Below are 20427 nucleotides of genomic sequence, written 5' to 3'. Positions count from 1 at the left end.
ATAACAATGAGTGATTTGATCTTAGGCCCAAGCACTTGTTTTCAAAGCAATGTCCATTTTTATAACATGATCGTTAAGTGTACATCATAAGTTTTTTGCTAAATCACGAGGGGATGATGAACACGAGAGTTATGTGATAAATCAACAAATTTGTTATGTCTTGAATTATGCCTATTTCTAGACTCAATGCAATTCTCTCAAGTCTAATGCTAAAGTGTTGTTCTTTTCCCACCTTTGAATTATTTCCATTTCTTCGGATATGCTTAAAGGGTTGCTTGTTATATCACTGATTTGTGAACTATTTACTAAAGCACAGTCATTCATCCTCCTAGGTTGAACTTTATGATCATAGCCTTTGATTGCAAAGTTAATCAACTTTTAAAATTATAATGTATGTATATTCACAACCATTGGATCCACATCTATGGAAAATGTTGGTGGGAGGCTAGAGCTCTCCTTGTTGGGTCCTTTTTACTTAAAGAGATATTAGTATTACAGTTCATTGATGTTATTGTAGGTCAAGGGAATCATATTCAAGCTTACAATTGGAATAAAAATATATTGAATAGGTCTTTTAGGATGGCATACATCCCAAACACCTAGTTTTGGATAGTTTTGATCATCTACTTTTAAGATACTCTCAAGCACTACTATTGTGCATAGGGTTTGCTTATTGGGTTATCCAAATTGCTAGAGACCACTTGGGGTTGACATGTAATCACACATTACCATGGGCTACAATTACATGTAATCAATTGGTATTTTGTTAAACAACCCTAAATTTACTAGTGTTGTGAAAAGGAGCTTTTATTCTTTTTAAATGTGGTAACGATTATATTGATGGTAAAGCATTTACAAAATCACTACAGTTTGAGAGATGTTATTAGCTTCCCAAGTAGTTTCCTATCCACCTTATAGGTTGTCTTTTTCTTCCCAAAATACCAAAAAAGATTAGATAGCTTATCACAAAGAATGTTTTTGACAAAATGTAGAACACTTATGTGATCTCCAAACCTTCTACACAAAACATCATTCCTACACAAGCATATAGCACGAATAACGTCATAATTGCTCTTGTGAGAGCCCAAATTTGATAAGAAGCTTCATTAAAATTCCCATGATCTCGAAGCAGTGCCTACTTTTAGCCTATAAAACCATGAAGGCTTGATATTTCAACTATAAACATGGCATACAATCAGCACTTCCAAGTTCCTCTACAATTCCAAAAAACATGCTTGATAGATTCACATTCTCTCTTGCAAAAAAGGCACACAAGAGTTATGCCCAAAAACTATAGCCTACCTTGGTAGGGAGTCTTCTTGTTAAGACCCTCCAAAGCATGAGATTCAACTTAAATGATGGGATAGAAGACCAAACCCTCTTCAACCTTTTTTTCAATTATCTCATTGTGCTCCTAGGAAGCTCCTTGTAGCCTTCTATGGTCTTGGAAATCTAAGTTGGGTCTGGTTTTGAAAAATCCTTATGCTTCTTCATGAAAATGGCTAGATAGCCAAGGTGGTCAAATGCAAAAACCTCAAAGGATAACCTCCTTTGCTATAAAGGGACATGGGAAATCTATCACTTAATTTGCTTACCACTCCTATTAACCTAGTTTCTTCAAGGTCAATTAGCCAAAAGTGTACTACAATCACATTTGCATCATAAAATTGGAGACTATCATTATCCCAAATGTTAATCTAATGTCTCAACCCCATTTTTATGAGCTTATCATAGCATATCAACCATCCACAAGTTTCTCTACCACCTAAGAGGGTTTAATAGTAATATTTAAACTAGGGCTAAGGAGGATGTCCCATGTAGTTGCTCCCTCCCACCTATCCAAGGGGCATTATAAATCCAATGCCTTAGAATAATGCACCATGGCTATGTATCATCAATTCTTTTCAACAAAGCTAAAAAGATAGTTGATACACAACGATTTTAATCCCAAGACACCATGCATTTTAAGTTGTGTCATTTAGTCCCATGAGATAGAATGCATCCCTTGTCATTAATAGACTAGTAGAATCTTCTAAATAACATATCCAAGGAAGCTAATTGGATTTGGAGAAAGGAAATACTAATGATTTAAATATCATCATTAGAGGAAGCATTGATTTAAGAATGGTAATGCATCCAATGAGCCCAAACCTAAGCTTGCCTCTAACATTTAACTTACCCTAAAATTTTCCCATCAACAAGTCGAGATGTTGTTTCACGGATATAGCAATACCAAGGGCACACCAACATACTTGAAACATGGCATTTTCTAATCATCTTCTATTTTAATTCCATCCCAAAACTAGGCCTTCAATATTTTCATTGCTTATAACTGAGGCAGATAGAGCAACAAACCCATTGTACATTGGAATAAGATTATCCAAAGAAACATTATTAGTAGCAATCATTTTGGAATTATCATCAACACCAAATGAGAGGTAAAGTGTTCCCCATTTGGGAATCATCATCCCTTGATGGCTCCTTGCTACACCTTATAGTCAGTATGGTCAAGGAGGGGTTGAGTGACCATGGCAAAAAGCAAAGAAAGGACACCCTTGTTTTTATAGACCTTTTTAGCATGAAAAAGGGTGAATTGTAGTGATTTGTAAAGAGTAGGGCAAATGCTTGAAATAACATAGCTCTAACAATTCTTGAAAACATAGGTCCACTACCACACCATCAAATACTTTTGATGAAAAAAGCCCAAGTTACCATGTCATGTGCCTTGTCCGAGTTCATGTTGATAAGTTAGAATTCTTCACCCAATCCCATAGCATGTTCAAAAACAAATAGTAGGTTTAAGGTAGTATCATGTATTCTCCTTGAGTGTATGAAGCCATAATGGGCTAGATTCAATACTTTTAGTAGAATATACTTGATCTTAAGCACAAGTGCTTTAGAGTACACTTTGTATACCACATTCATCATTGTGAGAGATCTGTAGTGACTTGGTAGCCTCTTCAATCGATTCTTCATATTAGTTTGATAATTCCTTGATTCTCCTTGGCTTTCACGGTGCTAATGGCTCTAGACTAATTAAGAAGGCTACACAAATCTGACCCATGAACATTCCAAAGGGAGATAATGATAATGGAAGGAATATTGCTAGATCTTGGTGTCTTGCCTCGAGCATTTGCCCATTCATTCAGGACTGCAATTTGCTACTGGTTTATGACTGTATTTTTCAGGCTTGACTGACTATCAAATTTGACCATTAATACTCAATCAAGTTCAATCTCTTAAACAATTTAAAGAAATACTACAAGGGCTGCCATAGTTGGGGCCAATAGGTGTCATCATGCACAAGTAGGAGTAGTCTAGCTCAAAATTGAAGCTCCTCTAGAGTAAAAGGCCTCCCCACCAATTGTGCAATGCTCACTATTGTGTTCATGGGACCAAGAAAAGATGTTAGACATACCTTATAACCTTCCATATGTTTAGGCATAGAACCCACAATAGAGGATAAGTGGTGAAAAAAATCTATTAGTGATCTCTTCATCATTCTTATTTTAGAGTCATCTTCAATCATTATAATATAATCTCACATTTTCTTACTTTTAAGAGTTCTTAAAAAGTATTGATATGTAGGCCTACCAATAATCATATCTATCACTCTCAAATGAAACTTAGTGGTTTAAATTCTAAGAGCTTGACATTGACATTTAATGTAAATTTCATGCTTTGTAGAAGCCAAAGGAGATAAATATCCCCAAGACAAAGCAATAGAGCATCAAGGATATGGTCTCAGAATTGCTAAACTAAAGCATCGTTCTTTGCCCATTTCAGCCCTAGCTTGCCCATTTTTCTTGTAGTATGCCATTTTGGCTACAATACCACACTCCCACCTATCATTTGGATTAGCTACCCAAGCAGTGAGGTGGAAAACTTCCATGCTTCTTTGAGTTCCCTTAGAAAATTTCTATCAATAAAAAATGACGTGTTAAATTTGAAGGGAGGGGGGCCTTTAAATGTTTCTTTGGCACATACAATTTTGAAGTTCATCATAAGATGGACATGGTTTGAGGCTTGGCCAAGGACAAAATATTGCACATTTGAGGATAGCCACTCCAAGTTTCAACATGCATAAAATCAATCCGATCTAGCTTCTTCCCATGCATCACTCGCATGGCAATTATGTCATGTAAGCTGATGATTTGGCTACCTTGTCAACTTAACACAATTAGTTGAACTCCACCTCATGTCAAGTGTAAGCCAAGCTTCCCTTTCTTACTCTATCTTACATCCCATTCCATGTGACCTATCACATGTGTAATATGTAATATTCTAGTTGCCATAGAGAATACCAGTTTGGTTTGAGATCATGTTGCTTAGCCATCACAAGTAAGAAGTGCAACCATTGAAAGAATTGGGAGCATAGATTGAGACCAACTCAATCTATGGTTTGAGATCATGTTGCTTAGCCATCACCAATAAGAAATGCAACCATCAAAAGAATTGGGAACATAGATTGAGACCATCTCAATAACTTTTCTATTGATCAATACTATGACAACAATTATTGCCTTGTTGTCATCTTGAAACAACAAGCTTGGCTAGAGAGATTATTTGATTGAGATAAGTGTTCCACCCTTGCCTTTATTACAAAGACCTATGAAGCAAACATGGTCCATGCACGAAAATGTGAAATCTCTTCTAGTTTGGATTTCTTGTAATGCAAAAAGTTGAGGTTTTCTCCTTCTTATTACTTGCATACATGCTTGCATTTTGTCTTTGACACATAAGCCTCTCACATTCCAAGTAGTTAAATATATTGAGCACCTTCAACTTGGAAAATTGTAGGATTAAAAGGCTATGATGACATGCCACAAATGTATAACTCAAATGGACTCATTTTACTCAATCTTAAAAGTATTTTACCATATTCAAAAAATTATTCACATGAGAAAGTAGCGAATTATGATGAGCATCTAAACCAACCCTGAGGAGGACATTCCTATATCATTATACAAATTGTTGGTAGAAAGCAAGATGATGCATTGATTTTGATCATGACCATTTGTGACAAACACCTCCAACTAAGCATCCTGCTTACAAGTAATTGCTTACTTAGATTGTTAGCCCATGTGCACTATTGAATATTTATGAAAAGTGTCATTGAGAATCGATACAAAAAACTTGTGGGATTTTTCTAAGGCTCTAACGACGTTGTAGAAAATAATATGTTGAATGAAGTCATCTTTCATAGCATTGCATGTGAGGACATATGCTTATGCAATGGTTATGGCCCACCAAAAATTTAGCTCTTAACAAAATAAGTCCCCCAACAACCTCCCCCCTCCCTCCTCCCCCCCCTCAAGTCCTCTCTTGGGCAATGCTATTGCACTACCTGCTCGTTTAGATGCTATACCTCTTTTATTTTGAACACTAATATTTCTACAACTTAGTTTTTGTCATCACGCTAAATGTTTGGGCATGCTCACATGGTAAGTTCCTACGGATGATCACAAGTGGATGTGCTAGACTTGGGTGTTGATACCTCCACATGTGATTGATAGAGGATTTGTTTGCTCAACTAGAAAGCTAGACACCATACGCCTTACATATGATTATTGGCTAGATCAAATTAGATAGTTAGTTGTAAGAAAAATGTGGTTCTTGCATTCATCAAATCTTGGGCAATGCTATAGGGCACAGTGGTTTGGATTTTAGACTTCAACTTAGTTTATATGACCATGATAAATTTTAGGACATGCTCACATGGTACATTTCCATTGATGATCTAAAGCTTGCTACATACATTTGAATAGGTGAGTGTGGCATGGTTGAGTATTAATATGTCCTCTTGTGATTAATAGAGCATTTGTCCACTTAATTAGAAAACTAGGCTTGATGTATTAGATGGGACATATCAAATCAATCAATCAATGGCAAGAAAAATGTGGACCCTACTATCTATAAACTCTTTAGCAATGTTGTAGGGTGCACTAATTAAGATGCTAGACTGAACACTAATGCTTCTAGAACTTAGTTTATGAGACTTCATAGCAAATGTTTGGATGATCTAAGGCTTGCAACACACATTCAAACGAGTAAGTGTAGTAGGGTTGAGCGTTGATATGCCTTAGACATATCATTTGTCAACTTAACTAGAGTACTAGGCACATTATGTCTGACAAACATATTGAATTAGCCAATTATGTTGAGCTATACGAGGAAGATGACAGACAAGAGGGAGAGAGAGTGAAGAGAAAGAGATACAAGAGATGAGAAAGCATAAAGAGAGACCGGATGTGAATCCCAAAAGTGTATGAATTGAACACATGAGACATGATTACAAAGAGGGGACTAGGGGTATTATATATAGGGACACTATATATAGCACAACACCCCTGCTCAAATGAGGGTCCCTAATTGTGGCTAAAAAAACCCTTAAGTGCTCAAGGGAGAACCCAATAGCTCTATATATGTCTACCATATAAAAACCCATAGCTCTATATATGTCTACCATACATATTAATATTTCAAAGACACAATTACAAAGTCTTCAAGAGTTCAGTCACTCTTGAATTTACAATGGCTCGTTTGAAGGCATAAAGGAGCTACATCACTTTTGAATTTACAAGAGCATATATCAAGGCATATAAATGCATTCATGAAAGTGGATAAAATCTCAAAGAAATGTAGATAATTGTTTTTTTTTGGATATATCGATGTCTTTGGTTCGGATGCAGGCAACATAGTTTGCAACTTAAAAAACTTACTAGAAAATAGTATAGTGATATTATAGAAACATAAACACAATGTCATAAGAGACATTTTGAGACACTAGTTTATAGAAAACATAACGGATGAATAATATAGCATATCCACACACATAACATATTGACATAGAATAAGGGACCCAAGTGAATGAAAATATCAAATAAATGATCAGTTGAAACGAAACAAAATAGTGGAACATCATCTAGATGGACACGCAATATTGAAATCTCAATTGGAATAACAAATGATGATCAACTTGAATAATGAGACATTGAAATATTAGATGAATATCAATGAAAATGAAATAGCAGTTGAAAATAGAAAGTATGAACATCATCTGAAATAGTGAAATATCAATTGAAAAAGAAACATATGGACATGAGTTGAAATAATGCACCATTAGGAACAAAACGTATGAATGTCAACTAGAATAATGAAACATTAGTTGACAACAAAACATATATATATTTTGTAAAATAACTAAACATCAACTCTGGAAATGAAACATCAAACATCCACTGGAATGATGGATGAACATCATTTGCAAGAACAAAACATCTTGAATTGCACATAATAGACGAACATCACCTTTCAAAATTGAATATGAAGATCGAAGATCAGTGACATGCAAGATGATGACATAGAAAAAAGAGAGGAGAATCTTAGGCTTTAAATTTGATGCCCAAGGTTGGGCTTCAAGACAAAATCAATGATGCCTTTATCCTTTTTTGTGAGCTACATTTTGACGCCTTTGCTCTAAATTTAGGCATCAACTTCCGAAGCTTACAAGATAGCATTTTTAGATGGAACTTAAAGATAGCAATTCTTAATATAAGATGGTAAGGTCCCATAATACATGAAACAAAAAATAAGTATAAACTAGTGTGGAAAATCACAATAAAAACTTTGGTTTCATATTCTTAAGTCCAAATTTTTTTCCAAGGTCTAGACTCTTGTACATCATAGTTAATTGATATAGTTCATCATGATAGAAAACAAGGTGAGCAATAAAGCAAGATCTACAAATCAAGTAGTCTCCGTGCCTTTACAAGCTCCCATTTCTCATAGACCAAGGCCCAATCAATGCTTTTGATGTCAGGGCCAATAATGCCTCAAGAGTCGACACCTTCAATAGTTGGCGACGATCACTTTTGATTATATTCTGCTTTGAGAAGCCTCGTTCACATGCTACTGATGAAGTAGGAAGAACTAAAAGAATTTGCCATAATCTCATCACGTTTGGATATGTTGCTTGCCAATCAATATTGCTGGAGAAAACACGCCATGCATCCTTCATACTCATTCCCTCACATCCAAAATATAGCGTGTCGGTGAATGCATAGATTTCATTTTTGCATCCTTGAGTATCTAAAATAGAAGCATTGAACTTTTGCAATAACCTTTCCAACCATAGATTGACCTTATTTTCTCTTTCTTTTGGATCATGTGGAAGATATTGTGGAGAGAATAGTCTTGTTGCACAAAAAACATACATATCTTGAAACTGCTCATTCACACAATCTATGATCTTTCCAACAAATTCTTTTGCAAGTTGAACACAACTATCAACATCACCCCTTCCATTATCAAGAGCAACACCTGCTTTATCTTGTCCAGGCATTTTTGTGAAGAGAAGTTGATGTATATATTCTTCCCCATTCTCATTTACATGGCATAATAAACCATCTCTTGTGTCTTTCATAAGCTTGAGAAGATATGATGTACCTGCTCCGAATGGCTATTCTAAGAACTTCCTTGTAAGAGATCTTATTGTCACTTTGATGGTAGGAGTGATTGTTGTGATATCCAAAGCATCTTCTTGAAACTTTTTATTTAGGAGGTTTAAGTCCTTTAGGACATCAACAAGCATACAAATACAGAACAACACTTTGTAGATCCTTAACTTTTGATACCATGCTCGTGCACTATCTTTCCAAAATGTCAAAATTGCAGGCATTAGCTTGCATAACCTTTCCATTATGTTACCTCTTGCCAACCATCTGACATCATGGATTTGAAGTACTTCCAAAACTTGTATATTCATTTCTTGTAAAAGAATTTGGAAAGTTGTATGACATAAACTTGAGGCATTTATCCAAGAGTAGACCTTGTTTGCAATTTTATCGACATAAGAAAGGCAAGGAAAACACTTAGATGCATCAACAATGGCAAGGGCTTCTCTATGAGCAATACAATGTGTGCTAATAATATGAGGCACTTCCCTTTGTAGTTTTGCAACCAAGCCTTCATGACAACCTAACATTGAGCTATCTCCATCAGTGGCGATGCCAACAAGACGTTGTATACTCAAACCAATGTCCTTCAAAACTATCATGATAGCATCAAACTTTGTTTGAGCAGTGCCATCAGCAACCAAGATTAGTCATGCAAATTCTACTTTGCATATACCTCTTCCCTCGGAGGATAAGAATGAAATATAAATGATTAAGTGCTTTTCTAAACCCCTGTCACTTGTTTCGTCTACCATTAAGGCATAGTAAGGACTTGACAATATCTCTTGAAGTTGCAATGTATATAGATGCTCTGATATAGAGAAAGAAAACTCCTTACGAGCCATAATGTTAGTGTAAGATGAATAATCATGATAAGAAGGCATTGATTCTAGTGCCACTGCATAAGCCAACTCACAAATCTTAACAAACTTTTGGATTGCCAAGTCTTCTTTTGCCACAAAGTACATGAGTTTCATTACTGTAGTTACTCTCTCCTTATTTCTATCATTAATTGCTTTGACTTGTGTGGATACTTTGATTCCCTTCACATTAGCATCATGTCTAGCTTGTGCCCATTGATGTTCCTTAGAGATAACACGTTTTCGAATTGCACTAAGTTGCATGGTTTTACATCCCTTTCCTTTTCCCCATGGTCCTTTGACCCTAAACTTTTCACACCCCTCACATTTCATATACTCATTCTTTCCCTCCACCACACGTTTTAAAAAAGGATATTTTCAAGTCCATTCTATTCGAAATTTTCTAGAATAATCTTTTGATGTTGTTGTGGAGTCTCTTGTGTTAGCTGCATTTTCAGAAGTGCTACCCGACATATCAAACATTTCTATATCATCCTCCATTTCATTATCCTCATCTTCATTTTCAATCTCATTGTCTTCATCTTCATCATGCTCTGGAGTATCGCCAAAGAGTTGACGATGAAGATCTAGATCGACATCTGGATTGTCTTCTAGATAGTCATTACAATCTATGTTTGGATTCACTTCTAGGTTGACATTTGGATTAACTTTTTCCTTTTGTTTTCCCTTTCCAAGAACATCAAATAAAGTTCATTGACTCATCTATTAACAAAAAAAAAGATGTATTTCAATCATGGTTTTCACAAACTTTAATTTTTCTCTAATAGTTCACCTAAATGCATACTTAGAAGAAGTAGAACTCGTACCTTGATGCCTTTTGGGTGCCTCTTGTAAGTTGCGTAGAATCCTCACAAATGGTAGATATACTCACTTGATCAAAAGCTTGGGAACCTAAAGTGACATATAAGTTTCTACTTGTAAATATTAATATATTAACATGCTATAAAATTGATTGAATATCTTTTGATAAACTCTAAAACATTATGCAAATGAAAAACACAATACTTATTACCTTTCTATGAAGATTTTCCTCAAGCACTAGGTCTATTTTGTCAAGACAACTTCTTCTAAATGAAACTCCTTTGGTAACCTACAAGAAAGCAATAGATGTTAGTTTGAACAAAAAATATCAAGGATGTTAAGACTTTCAATATTTTCCCCGCAAACACATGCACACACACACTCTCTCTCTTCTTTCTTTCACACTTGCGGAGCCACTATTGGTGCGATATGAGGCTCATCAGGACAACAGTAGCCCTTCTTTGTAGACATGCCCATCATTCATGTCCCCCTCTATTGTGCTTTGATTCCTCTTCCCCTCTCCATGTGCGGTCCCTCTCACACACACCATTAACAATGTTCCTAAACTCTTGTTAAACCAAGCCTAACAGAGAAAGTGTTGAATGGTAGCCATTGTGAAGAATGCAACATTCCATATACCATACCATTCTACTAAGCCTTGACAGTTTTTCACGTCTAGATTATGAATTACTAGAGCCTCATGAACGTCATGAGTAGCTACTCATCCTTTTGTGATCATGCCCTAAGTAAACATTCATATTCAAGTCACTATGGATAGTGTGGTACAAGCAATTTACCAATTTGTGTGAAAGATTGGTTCTATTCTTCATGCATGTTTTTGGTACGAATTTTCATGTATCTCATACATCAAAACCCTACACTTACATCCTCTCCCTTAAATGAGAAAGCCATTTTTTCCTTTTCACTCATGTCAATTGGTTGTCTTGAGTTAGTAAGAGGCTTGCTATTGGCACCCTCTCCCTTAAACCTAAAAGCCCTTTCTCTTCTTCCTCATTTGTAAGCTTGTTGTCTTGAATTAGCAAGGCTCACACCATGATAAAAGAGGGCACATGTAATAAATATTTGCCCCTACAGTCTACTCAATAATGATCTACACCCCATATGATGATCTTGAATGTTGACGGTCTGTTTCTTACTAAGGCAGCATCCAAATTCCCAATAGGACCTTTACATAATATCATTCCATCAATCGGTTAAACATAAAGTCAACAAACCAAAGCCCGCATACAGTCAACAAACTGAAGCTTTCAGCTTGCTTAGGCATTGCCACCATGCTTAAGAACACACTGCAATTTGCTTCATCGACAGTGGCTCCCTTGGATTGTCATTTGCCACTCGCATTCCTGTGATCTTATTGGTAAGTTCCCACCCGATAGTAAAAATAGTTCTAAAATTCAACCATTATTAACAAGCTGCAGCACTATTAATGGGGTATCAAGTACCAAATAAAACCTTTTTCCAAAATACAATACACAAAAGAGGAACCAGTTGCTTCCTTGCAGTGGGTGATACTCTCACATGAGACACTGATTGTTCAAGGTTTTTATTTCACATAATTTTATAAAAAAACATAGTACAAATAGAATGCATTGCCAGGACAGCTAGATCCTTTAAAGCATTACAAGGTACAAGGAGCAATGCATTTTGTTTGTTGACTGCCAAGGTGTTGGACCATAGCCAGCATCCCTACCCACCATCTCACAAGAGGAAAAAAGCATGCAACCTGGAAAGTACAATTGCCAAAAAATGAGAGTGCCTCCTCGTATATCTCATGCCCAGCATCCTAACAACCAGTTCACAGAAGTCTGTACACTTCACTGCATATGCCATGAGGGGGTAAACACCTCTCAGATCAAACTACAGCAAATGTAGCTTTGCATATCCACAGGATGTAGAATTCTTCAGTCTGCATGCTTCGTAGGCTGTAGGCATTGAGACTTGCATGTGCTTTCAATCACGTGATTGCTTGCAGTCACAAGCTATCACAGGTGGATAATTTGTCCATGCCCACTTGATTCTCATATCAACCATTGTTACGGTGAACAGAAAATAATCAACCATCAGTCTCAAGGCTGAAACAACCAATCCCACTTGCGACAAAATCAGGATCCAGGAACCTTGCCACAAAAACCCACATTTTATATACATCTTTGAAGTCGGGCTAATCGTTAGGCCTCAGTCCCGACTGACCCAACCATCAGTCTCAAGGCTGAAACAACCAATCCCACTTGCGACAAAATCAGGATCCAGGAACCTTGCCACAAAAACCCACATTTTATATACATCTTTGAAGTCGGGCTAATCGTTAGGCCTCAGTCCCGACTGACCGTCCGGGCCTCAATCCGATTGACCATCGGCGGGTGAGGCATGCTGAGTGCTACGTAGTCGGACTGACTGTCCGGGCCTTAGTCCGACTGACCGTCGAGCGAAGCATGGTAACTACTACCTTAGTGCGTGCCTGGTCACTGCAGGGCATCGGGCAAAGTCTGCTCAGTGTTGCCTCAGTCAGACTGGACTAACGAGTCAATTACATAATAAATTATACAATCAACATACCTGTAGGTTGTAACCTTAGGCCATGTAGGCAATGTGTGTAATGTGTTTCTCCTCCACGCTAGAGTCCATAGTCTACCCTTTCTAGCACCGAGTTTTGACTGATTATGGTAGTTGCAAACGGGGTCGGCACTCCTAATAAGGAGGATTCTGGAGCAGCCAACCGATGCTCCCGCTGTTGCAAGAGGAGACCAATTGTTATGGATTCATGACTGTTCACTCAGTGCTGAAGAGGCCTGCTTTTTCGTTTTGGTGCTTGGTGTTCCAACTTCCACCCCTTCGAAATTCAAAGGTTTTAGCGGCAGTTAGCCTTTAGGTCAAACTCATGTAACATGTTACATACATACATACATACATACATACATACATACATATATATGTATATACATATATATATATATATACATATATATATATGTATATACATATCTATATATGTACATACATATATACATATGTACATATATAGATATGTATATACATATATATATATGTATATATATATGTATATATGTATATATGTATATACATATATATAGGTTTCACTTTGACCCCTTGTCCTCAAATTTTAGGTGTCAATTGATGCTCAAAATCCTCAAGACGCCCAAAATGGGCTTCAAATTTAAACGTTGGAGCCTCAGCCTTAGGAGATAGTTGGGATAGCCAAGCTAGGTAGATGGGTGCGAAGTCCCAAACTTGCATCTATCACTTCAAGAGCGACTTTAGGGCTAGGACATGCACAAGTCCATATGGTATGTGCATGATTGCACGTGGATGGGTGTTAGTTCCATGACGATAACTTGGCAACACATTTAATGGGAACTTGGAGAGTTTATATAGTACCCTTAGTTTTGAGGGTTCTACATAACCTCGAATGAGTCATTCCATGTGGCCTTTTAAATAAGGGTTTAAAACTCTTCGTGAGTCGCTTAAAGCTAGCTCTCTCTCTCTCTCCATTGGGATCCACCTTAGGCTTCAACTTGCGGGTGTTTGTGCATTTGCAAGTCGTCACTTTCTCTTTTCTAACTTGATAAACTTGTGTGTGGCAAGGCTCTTACACGCATCCATCCAGACCCATGTGAATCCAGCCTAAATCCTCACAATCATTATACTTTGATTTGGGAAGAGGTATCATACCATGGCAATGGCATGCATGCACGAGCAAGCATATATGAGCGCATGCATGATGACCATCACATTTCTTGCACTTCCGCTGAAATTGCTGCTGGGCTGCACGTACTCCTCTCTCTCTCTCTCTCTCTCTCTCTCTCCCTCTTTTGTCTCGACCTCGTTATCGCCATTATTGACTTCTGTGACCAAGCTGCTCTCCTCGCCATCGCCATAGCTTTCACCAGCTGTGCTACGTTTTGCTTGCACCTCTTGTCCACAGGGAGCATCCACCCCTTCCTAGACCCTTCCTTTCTTTGCTTTCCCCTTCCTCGCCTGCACATTTTTGGCAATAGCTTTCGCGGCCGCAGCCGCGTTAAGCATACCTGCCATAGTCAAAGCTTTTGAGAAGTTCCTCATCTCTTCCTCTCTACCATGACTTCAGGTGCTCGCGCTCCCACCACAAAGGAGCGCGAGAACAACAAGCGCCGAGAGCGCAAGCGTCGTGCCATAGCCGCGCGCATCTTCGCCGGCCTGCGCCAGTTCGGCAACTATAAGCTCCCAAAGCACTGCGATAACAATGAGGTCTTGAAAGCTCTGTGCAGAGAAGCAGGCTGGATAGTCGAGGAGGATGGCACCACTTACAAGCAGGTAAGAAACATCGTGCTTTCTTTCTTGTCCGATCGTATGGCCGTCGAAATCCTGTGAAGCCACGGCCGCTGCGTACGTTAATCTGTCTGTGTGATTGTCGGCATGTGATCATTGATTTATCTGTGATTAACGGTATGAGATCATTAATTTATCTGTGTGATTCACGGTATGAGATCATCATGGAATATAATAAGAGTGCATTTCCTACTGCTCCGTTTACTAGGGATGTAGGCCGCCGCCAGTCGAACGCTCGGATGTATGCATGTCGTCTACGGCAAGTCCAGCTTCTTCTTCGTATAACCAGGCCGCAGCAGCTGCAGCTCCTAGCGATGGGGTTTCTTTGATACCATGGCTGAAAGGCTTATCGTCGTCGGGGGTAACGATGGTTGCTCCAGGTATGAATGCCGTCGGGCCTTCGTCGTCGACTAGAAACCCTAGCCTACCTCCGCTGCAGATCATGAGAGGAGGCACGTGCAGCGCGCCAGTGACGCCGCCGTTAAGCTCGCCTAGGATGCCTGCCGTCAAGCCCGAGTGGGGAGCGCCGGACGGAAGCTCGTCGAGAGGAGGTGGAGGAGGCGACGCCATGTCCTTGGACTGCGCGGCCACGGCGTTCTCCAACGCCTTCCATAGCCAGTTCCCGTTCATGACTGCCGCGTCCGGCACGTCCACTCCCACTTACCCGCCGGCCTTCATCGTCTCTGGAGCTTCGACCCCAACGCATTTCGGTCTGGCTTCCGGGGCCTCCACGCCTTTCCTTCCTTCCGGCGCTTCTACTCCCACGCATTCCTCCTCCCTCAACGTTCTCCGCAATGTTTCTTTCCACTTTGCTGCCGTCGCCAATAATCCATTCGTGGCCACTCAGGATCGAGAAAGCTCCGCCAATCCCCATGTCCTGGACGCCATTCCCGTCCAAAAGGACAAGCTTGCAAATATGGAGAGCCACGGCGACAGCGTGGTCAAGGAGATCACCGAGAAGCTTGCCAGTAATGTGGCCATGGCGGACGTCAAAGCCTCCGTCTCAACCCCTGTGAGCCTAAAAAGGCCCGCCCCGCAGGGGCAAATAGGTAGCATCTCCGGGGCAGACCAAACGGGTCTTTGGCCTCCAATTCAGAGTGAACAGGTCATCACTGCTCAGCTTGCGGCTGCCGTTCCTGATGCGAGAAACATTGTGCCTGAAAACTTCAGGACGGATGTGGAGATGGACGTTGCCCGCAGAAGGCAAAGGATGAAGAGCTACTTGGTAAAGCCATGGGAAGGGGAAACCATTCATGAGGTCTCGATCGAGGAAGACGATTTGGAGCTTACGCTTGGGAATTCTACCACTAAAGCCGGCTCTACTCCAGCGTCTAGCACATTCAACGCAGCAATGTCGATCGATTGAGAGCCAGGACATTGACTTAGTAGCTGTTCGATCGTGGATCCATTGAGAGAGCAGGATTGACCTGCTGCTGCAGCCGTTTAATCTTGCCATTGCTGCAGCCATTGACTTGCAGCAATCGCCGATCTCGATTGCGAATGCAAGCATGTGGCTTCTGTTTTCTTTTCTTCTGTCGCGGCTTGGCGACGATGATGCCATTTCCGACGCGTGCACACACTCCCCGGGTCATCGAGTCCCCCCAGTAAATCAAATACATTTTTGCCAGTCGATGTTTCCCCTCCTCCTGGCGCACTCATCATCTTGTTCACCATTCGTTACGAGTCGTTTAATGTCATCCACGTTGTTGAGCATCTCGAAGTTTTTCACGTGATCAAGATCATAAATTTGGATGAGGATGGGCGCTAGAATTTAAAATAAAATTGTAAAGCAACTCAGATGTTTTTCCCCGAGAAAGGGTTAAAATGTATTGAAGGGTTTTCCAGCTGGTAAAGTCATCGGCCACAGATCAGGCTTTGTGGTTGTGGTCTAATTTTTAGAACAGAACCCAGGCGCGATGTGATGATCGAGGTTAGCGAGATCGCTTATGAGCAGCCAAGTGATTATTCAAAACATCCTTGCTTTTCCCAGCCTACTGTGGTAGCAATGTAGCATGGAGAAGAAGCACACAATTTTGCATACATTTACAGGCTAACAGTGGGTTAACAACCTTTATTACTTCACTTTTTACTGTTTCTGCATGGGTTGCGGGCTAGCAGTGGGTTAACTGTGCATCTGGAATATTCCTCATCCCCATAAGCCTAGTCGTACCGCACCTCGGTCCTCATGTGCGCAGTTCATAAAGGCGAAAGTCCTTACAGCTGTTTTTGAATAGAGCTGCTGTTCCCACGGCTCCTCAGATGCAATGTGTTTTTTAAAGTGCAGTAATTTATTTATATTATAACATAATAAGAAGATTGTTACATGAGAGCAGCTAAGGTTGCATTATCTTCAGAGAAGTTTCAACCAAAAATTGGGAAAATTCTACCAAATGAGTTTGTGCTTGATTACTGAGGACAGGTGGAGAGGGTCGCTCTATGGGGATCCTTATGAGCATAAAATCCTTAAGCATAAAACAAGTAGAGTGATTTAGTGCTCCATAGGTTATATTGTTTTGCTAGCAGAGGTGCCTTGTTTAGGTTTGGGCTGTCAAATTCCATCTCGAATAATTGAATAGAATTGTCACTGCCTCCGTCTCTCTAATCTTTAGAGCTTTGTGATTTTCTTTTTTGAGAGAGGGTAGTATGGGCTTTATGGCATGCGATACTTCCTTGCGAAGATCTTGTTTGTCAATGAATCTAGATGCAAAATCAAAAGTTTTGTAAGTCATGTATACCTCTATCAAGCACTTTACCTTTAAACATAGTCTCATTGTTAGAGAGCCAAACTATCCGTGGATAGAAATTTCTTACTGTTGTCCAATCTTAAACATAAAAAGTAAAAGAATGGAAGAAAAGAGCAAGCTACTATCATCTTTTAATACTAATTTAATTTTAAAATAAAAAATAAATAAATAGCTAAGAAAATATATTTCTTCCTCTATTTTTATCTAGTTAAGATGTGATTAAGGATTAGTCCAAATCGTTCTAAGGCTTGTCTAGTTTCGAAATTAGCCCTAATGTCTAAGGCTTTATAGAATACTTATCTAAGATTCTATGTATTACTTCACACCACCTTGTACTCCATAAGTTATCTTACCAATTTATATTAGCATGGAGCCAAGGTACATGTTCTATGTATCCTATCGTTTTGTATAGTTAAAGTGAAGAGGAAGATATATCATGCACTACAAGTTGTATGGATGGTGCTAAAGACCAAATGGAAATTACTTTTAGCTTTATTCGAATTGGATAGTTTGATGCCTTGGATAAGTTATAGCTTGAATTGCTCCTTTAGAAACCACCCCAAGATGTCTAAATTCAAAGCAAATTCAAACAAGATGAAAACCGAGAGAGACTTTTGAACCATAGTCTTCTTTCTTTAACGGTGAGAACAATAACAATGTCAAAGGGCTTTCCCACCATAATATATTGTTCAACCCCATGAAGCTCCGAGGTAAAAATGTATGGACTTTCTTTAAATCCATATGGAAATCTTGGCAACAATATAAAGTCGAATTTCCTATCACAATCAGAAAAAAAAGGTAAACTCAAATGGTTAATCGTTGATGTTGTTGGGTTCAATTTGGTGGTGGTAGACTCTATTAAAGACATAACTCGAGATGAAAAAAAATTCAAAAAAAGGGTATTAAGGTTTGGAACCCAGTTTCATTTGAGCCAACAAGATATGAAACTCATCCTAACCAAAATGAAAGCTTGCACTCAACTGACCTTATCTACTTACAAGTTATATACTCAATCAAAGACAGAACTCAAGATTGAACTAAATTCAAAAAAAGGGTATTAGGGTTTGGAAAAATGTTTAAGACTTACATAATAGAAATCTAAATGCAAGAGATTCTTGAGTAGCCCAATTTCATTTGAGGGAACAAGATACGAAACTCATCCTAACCAAAATGGAAGCTTGATCTCAAACTAACATTATCTACTTACAAGTTGATGCAACATTCCGCTCAAGGATTTCCATTGGGAAGGAAGATTATAGTTGCTTCCACTTTCATATATCAAAAGATTTAATCAATATGTCATTAGTACACTTAACCAAATATGCAAAATCAATTGGATCAATGACCAATAGTACTCTCCTTTCAAGCAAATATGCTCAAACTCTCCCCTCCCCCCCACCCCAAAGACTCCTATATCTTATACTTAATGATGTATAAGGATGCGTAGACTAATGATAAGGGAACCAAGATTTGTAAAGGCAATGGCTTTTACCAAAAAAGTAACCATAATAGTGAATCCCTTCCCTATTTGTTTCTCTCATACCCTACAAATCAACCAATTCTAAGAGCACCCTACAATGTCATATTTCCTTTCCACCCATAACCCTCTATCTCAAAGGAATTTCTTTGCGAGTCCAATCCAATAGATTTCCCCCAATGCTATGAGAAAATAAAGACAACCAAATGATTTGCTTCACCTTATTATCCTCAAGTGTAACAGCTTGAATGAGAGATTCAATGGTGAGCTACTTAGTTATGGTGTTGTTAAAGAGATGATGAAAGATAGTTATCAAACATGGGATATTGAGCTTTTGAGTGCATTATGGACTTATCCTTTATCCAAGAAAGAGTATTGGGCTTTCTTTGTATAAGATGGTTTATGGAAGAGAATCTCTGTTGCCTATAGAGATAGAAATACCTACTTTTGAGGATGATTGAAAAGTTGAATGAGCATGAGGATACATATTATTTCAAAGAGAGATTGTTGCAATTGCAAGAAGCACAATTGAACAAGCAAGAAGTATGTGATTACTATGAAAGAAGTTAGGAAAGAAATATTCATATTTTTAATCAAAATATTGTGAATAAAAACATTAAAAAAGGAGGCTTGGTTTTAAGATATAATAGTAAGTTGGATCACACATTTCAAAAGAAATTTCAAACTAAATGGGAGGGACTATTTAGAGTTACTAAAACATAGAAAAATAAACTTATGCAATAGAATGCTTAGATGGAAAATCACATAAACAAAGGATGAATGGGTATAGATTGAAGAAGTATATATCGAGATTGATAATAATTAAATTGGAAGAATAGATATAAGGAAGAAGAGCAAAAGAATGAGGAAATTGAATGGATGATTGATGAAGCATCACTTTATGAAGGCTAATGTTGTGCACGAATGCTTGTAGACTAGGGGGAGGGCTAAATATGTCACATGTTTTCATGTAAATAAAAAATCCCTAGTAAAACATTAGGTAGGTAGGATTTTTTGTGCTTAGTTGTTTGTGTGACTATTTGTTTTGTTGTTTTCTACTTGAATTTTTTAATCTTTGCATATACTAGAAATAGTTTTTGTTATTTTTTGAATTTGTAGTGCTCGAGAACTTGATTGTCTTAGTTGATATTGGTATTTTCTTGGACATATCAAAGGTTGGATTTTGATTGAAGTTGCTAGATATTCTAATTAATGTATACTTTCTTATCAATATCCTTGCACATCGCAATGAATAAGACTTCACGAGTACTTTATGTTATACTTATAGGATACATTGTAGTCATGGATCATCTCTTGATTTTTTTCAATTACTTCTAATCATGGGTTAGGTTAATACACTTATTGCACCATCGTTGATGAGCACTATGTTGAGAATTTGCCAATCACACCCTATGTATGCCCCTTTGTATGGAACAACTAGGCTAGGGAGATGCAGTTCATTCTAGAAAGAGAGACAGATCCCATGGGCATAGTGGATGTAGTGTGCTACCAAGAAATCCTATATAACGATGTACTTGACTATCACTTTCATATGATGATAATGCAATAGTACTTGTCTCTTTCTGTCAAGTGTCTGTGTCATTGTCAGTCCTACACAAGATTGTGTTTATGAGTTCAAGTCTCAATCTTGAAACCTAATTCACTTGTGTAACAGTTGTCTTCTTTGTCAATGTCAACATGAGTAGTATCTTCATCTTCCA

At 38.4% G+C, this 20427-nt stretch overlaps 1 protein-coding gene and 1 pseudogene across 1 annotated transcript; one reads left to right on the top strand and one right to left on the bottom strand.

Annotated features, from left to right (window-relative positions):
* Positions 1 to 7742: 7742 nt before the first annotated feature.
* Positions 7743 to 12433, bottom strand: LOC148013233 (uncharacterized; annotated as a pseudogene).
* A 1476-nt stretch (positions 12434 to 13909) lies between these two features.
* On the top strand, positions 13910 to 16848 carry LOC148013232 (uncharacterized). Its single transcript, XM_087668344.1, has 2 exons — positions 13910 to 14470; positions 14694 to 16848. The coding sequence occupies exons 1-2, from the start codon at positions 14255 to 14257 to the stop codon at positions 15849 to 15851; spliced, it is 1374 nt and encodes a 457-aa protein (XP_087524470.1). The 5' UTR covers positions 13910 to 14254; the 3' UTR covers positions 15852 to 16848.
* Positions 16849 to 20427: the final 3579 nt, after the last annotated feature.

Source organism: Lygodium microphyllum, chromosome 26 (genome assembly GCF_053477565.2).
Source record: "Lygodium microphyllum isolate KBCC chromosome 26, Lygodium_microphyllum_v1.1.10, whole genome shotgun sequence".
Lineage (NCBI taxonomy): Eukaryota > Viridiplantae > Streptophyta > Polypodiopsida > Schizaeales > Lygodiaceae > Lygodium > Lygodium microphyllum.
Note: the sequence above shows the minus strand (reverse complement) of the source record. Positions and strands in the feature narration are given on the sequence as shown.

Bases quoted from the DNA above. Each gene is read 5' to 3' on its own strand.
- LOC148013232 (XM_087668344.1), top strand. From the start codon at position 14,255: ATGACTTCAGGTGCTCGCGCTCCCACCACAAAGGAGCGCGAGAACAAC. The intron at 14,471-14,693 runs GTAAGAAACATC...TCCGTTTACTAG, and splicing joins ATGGCACCACTTACAAGCAG to GGATGTAGGCCGCCGCCAGT.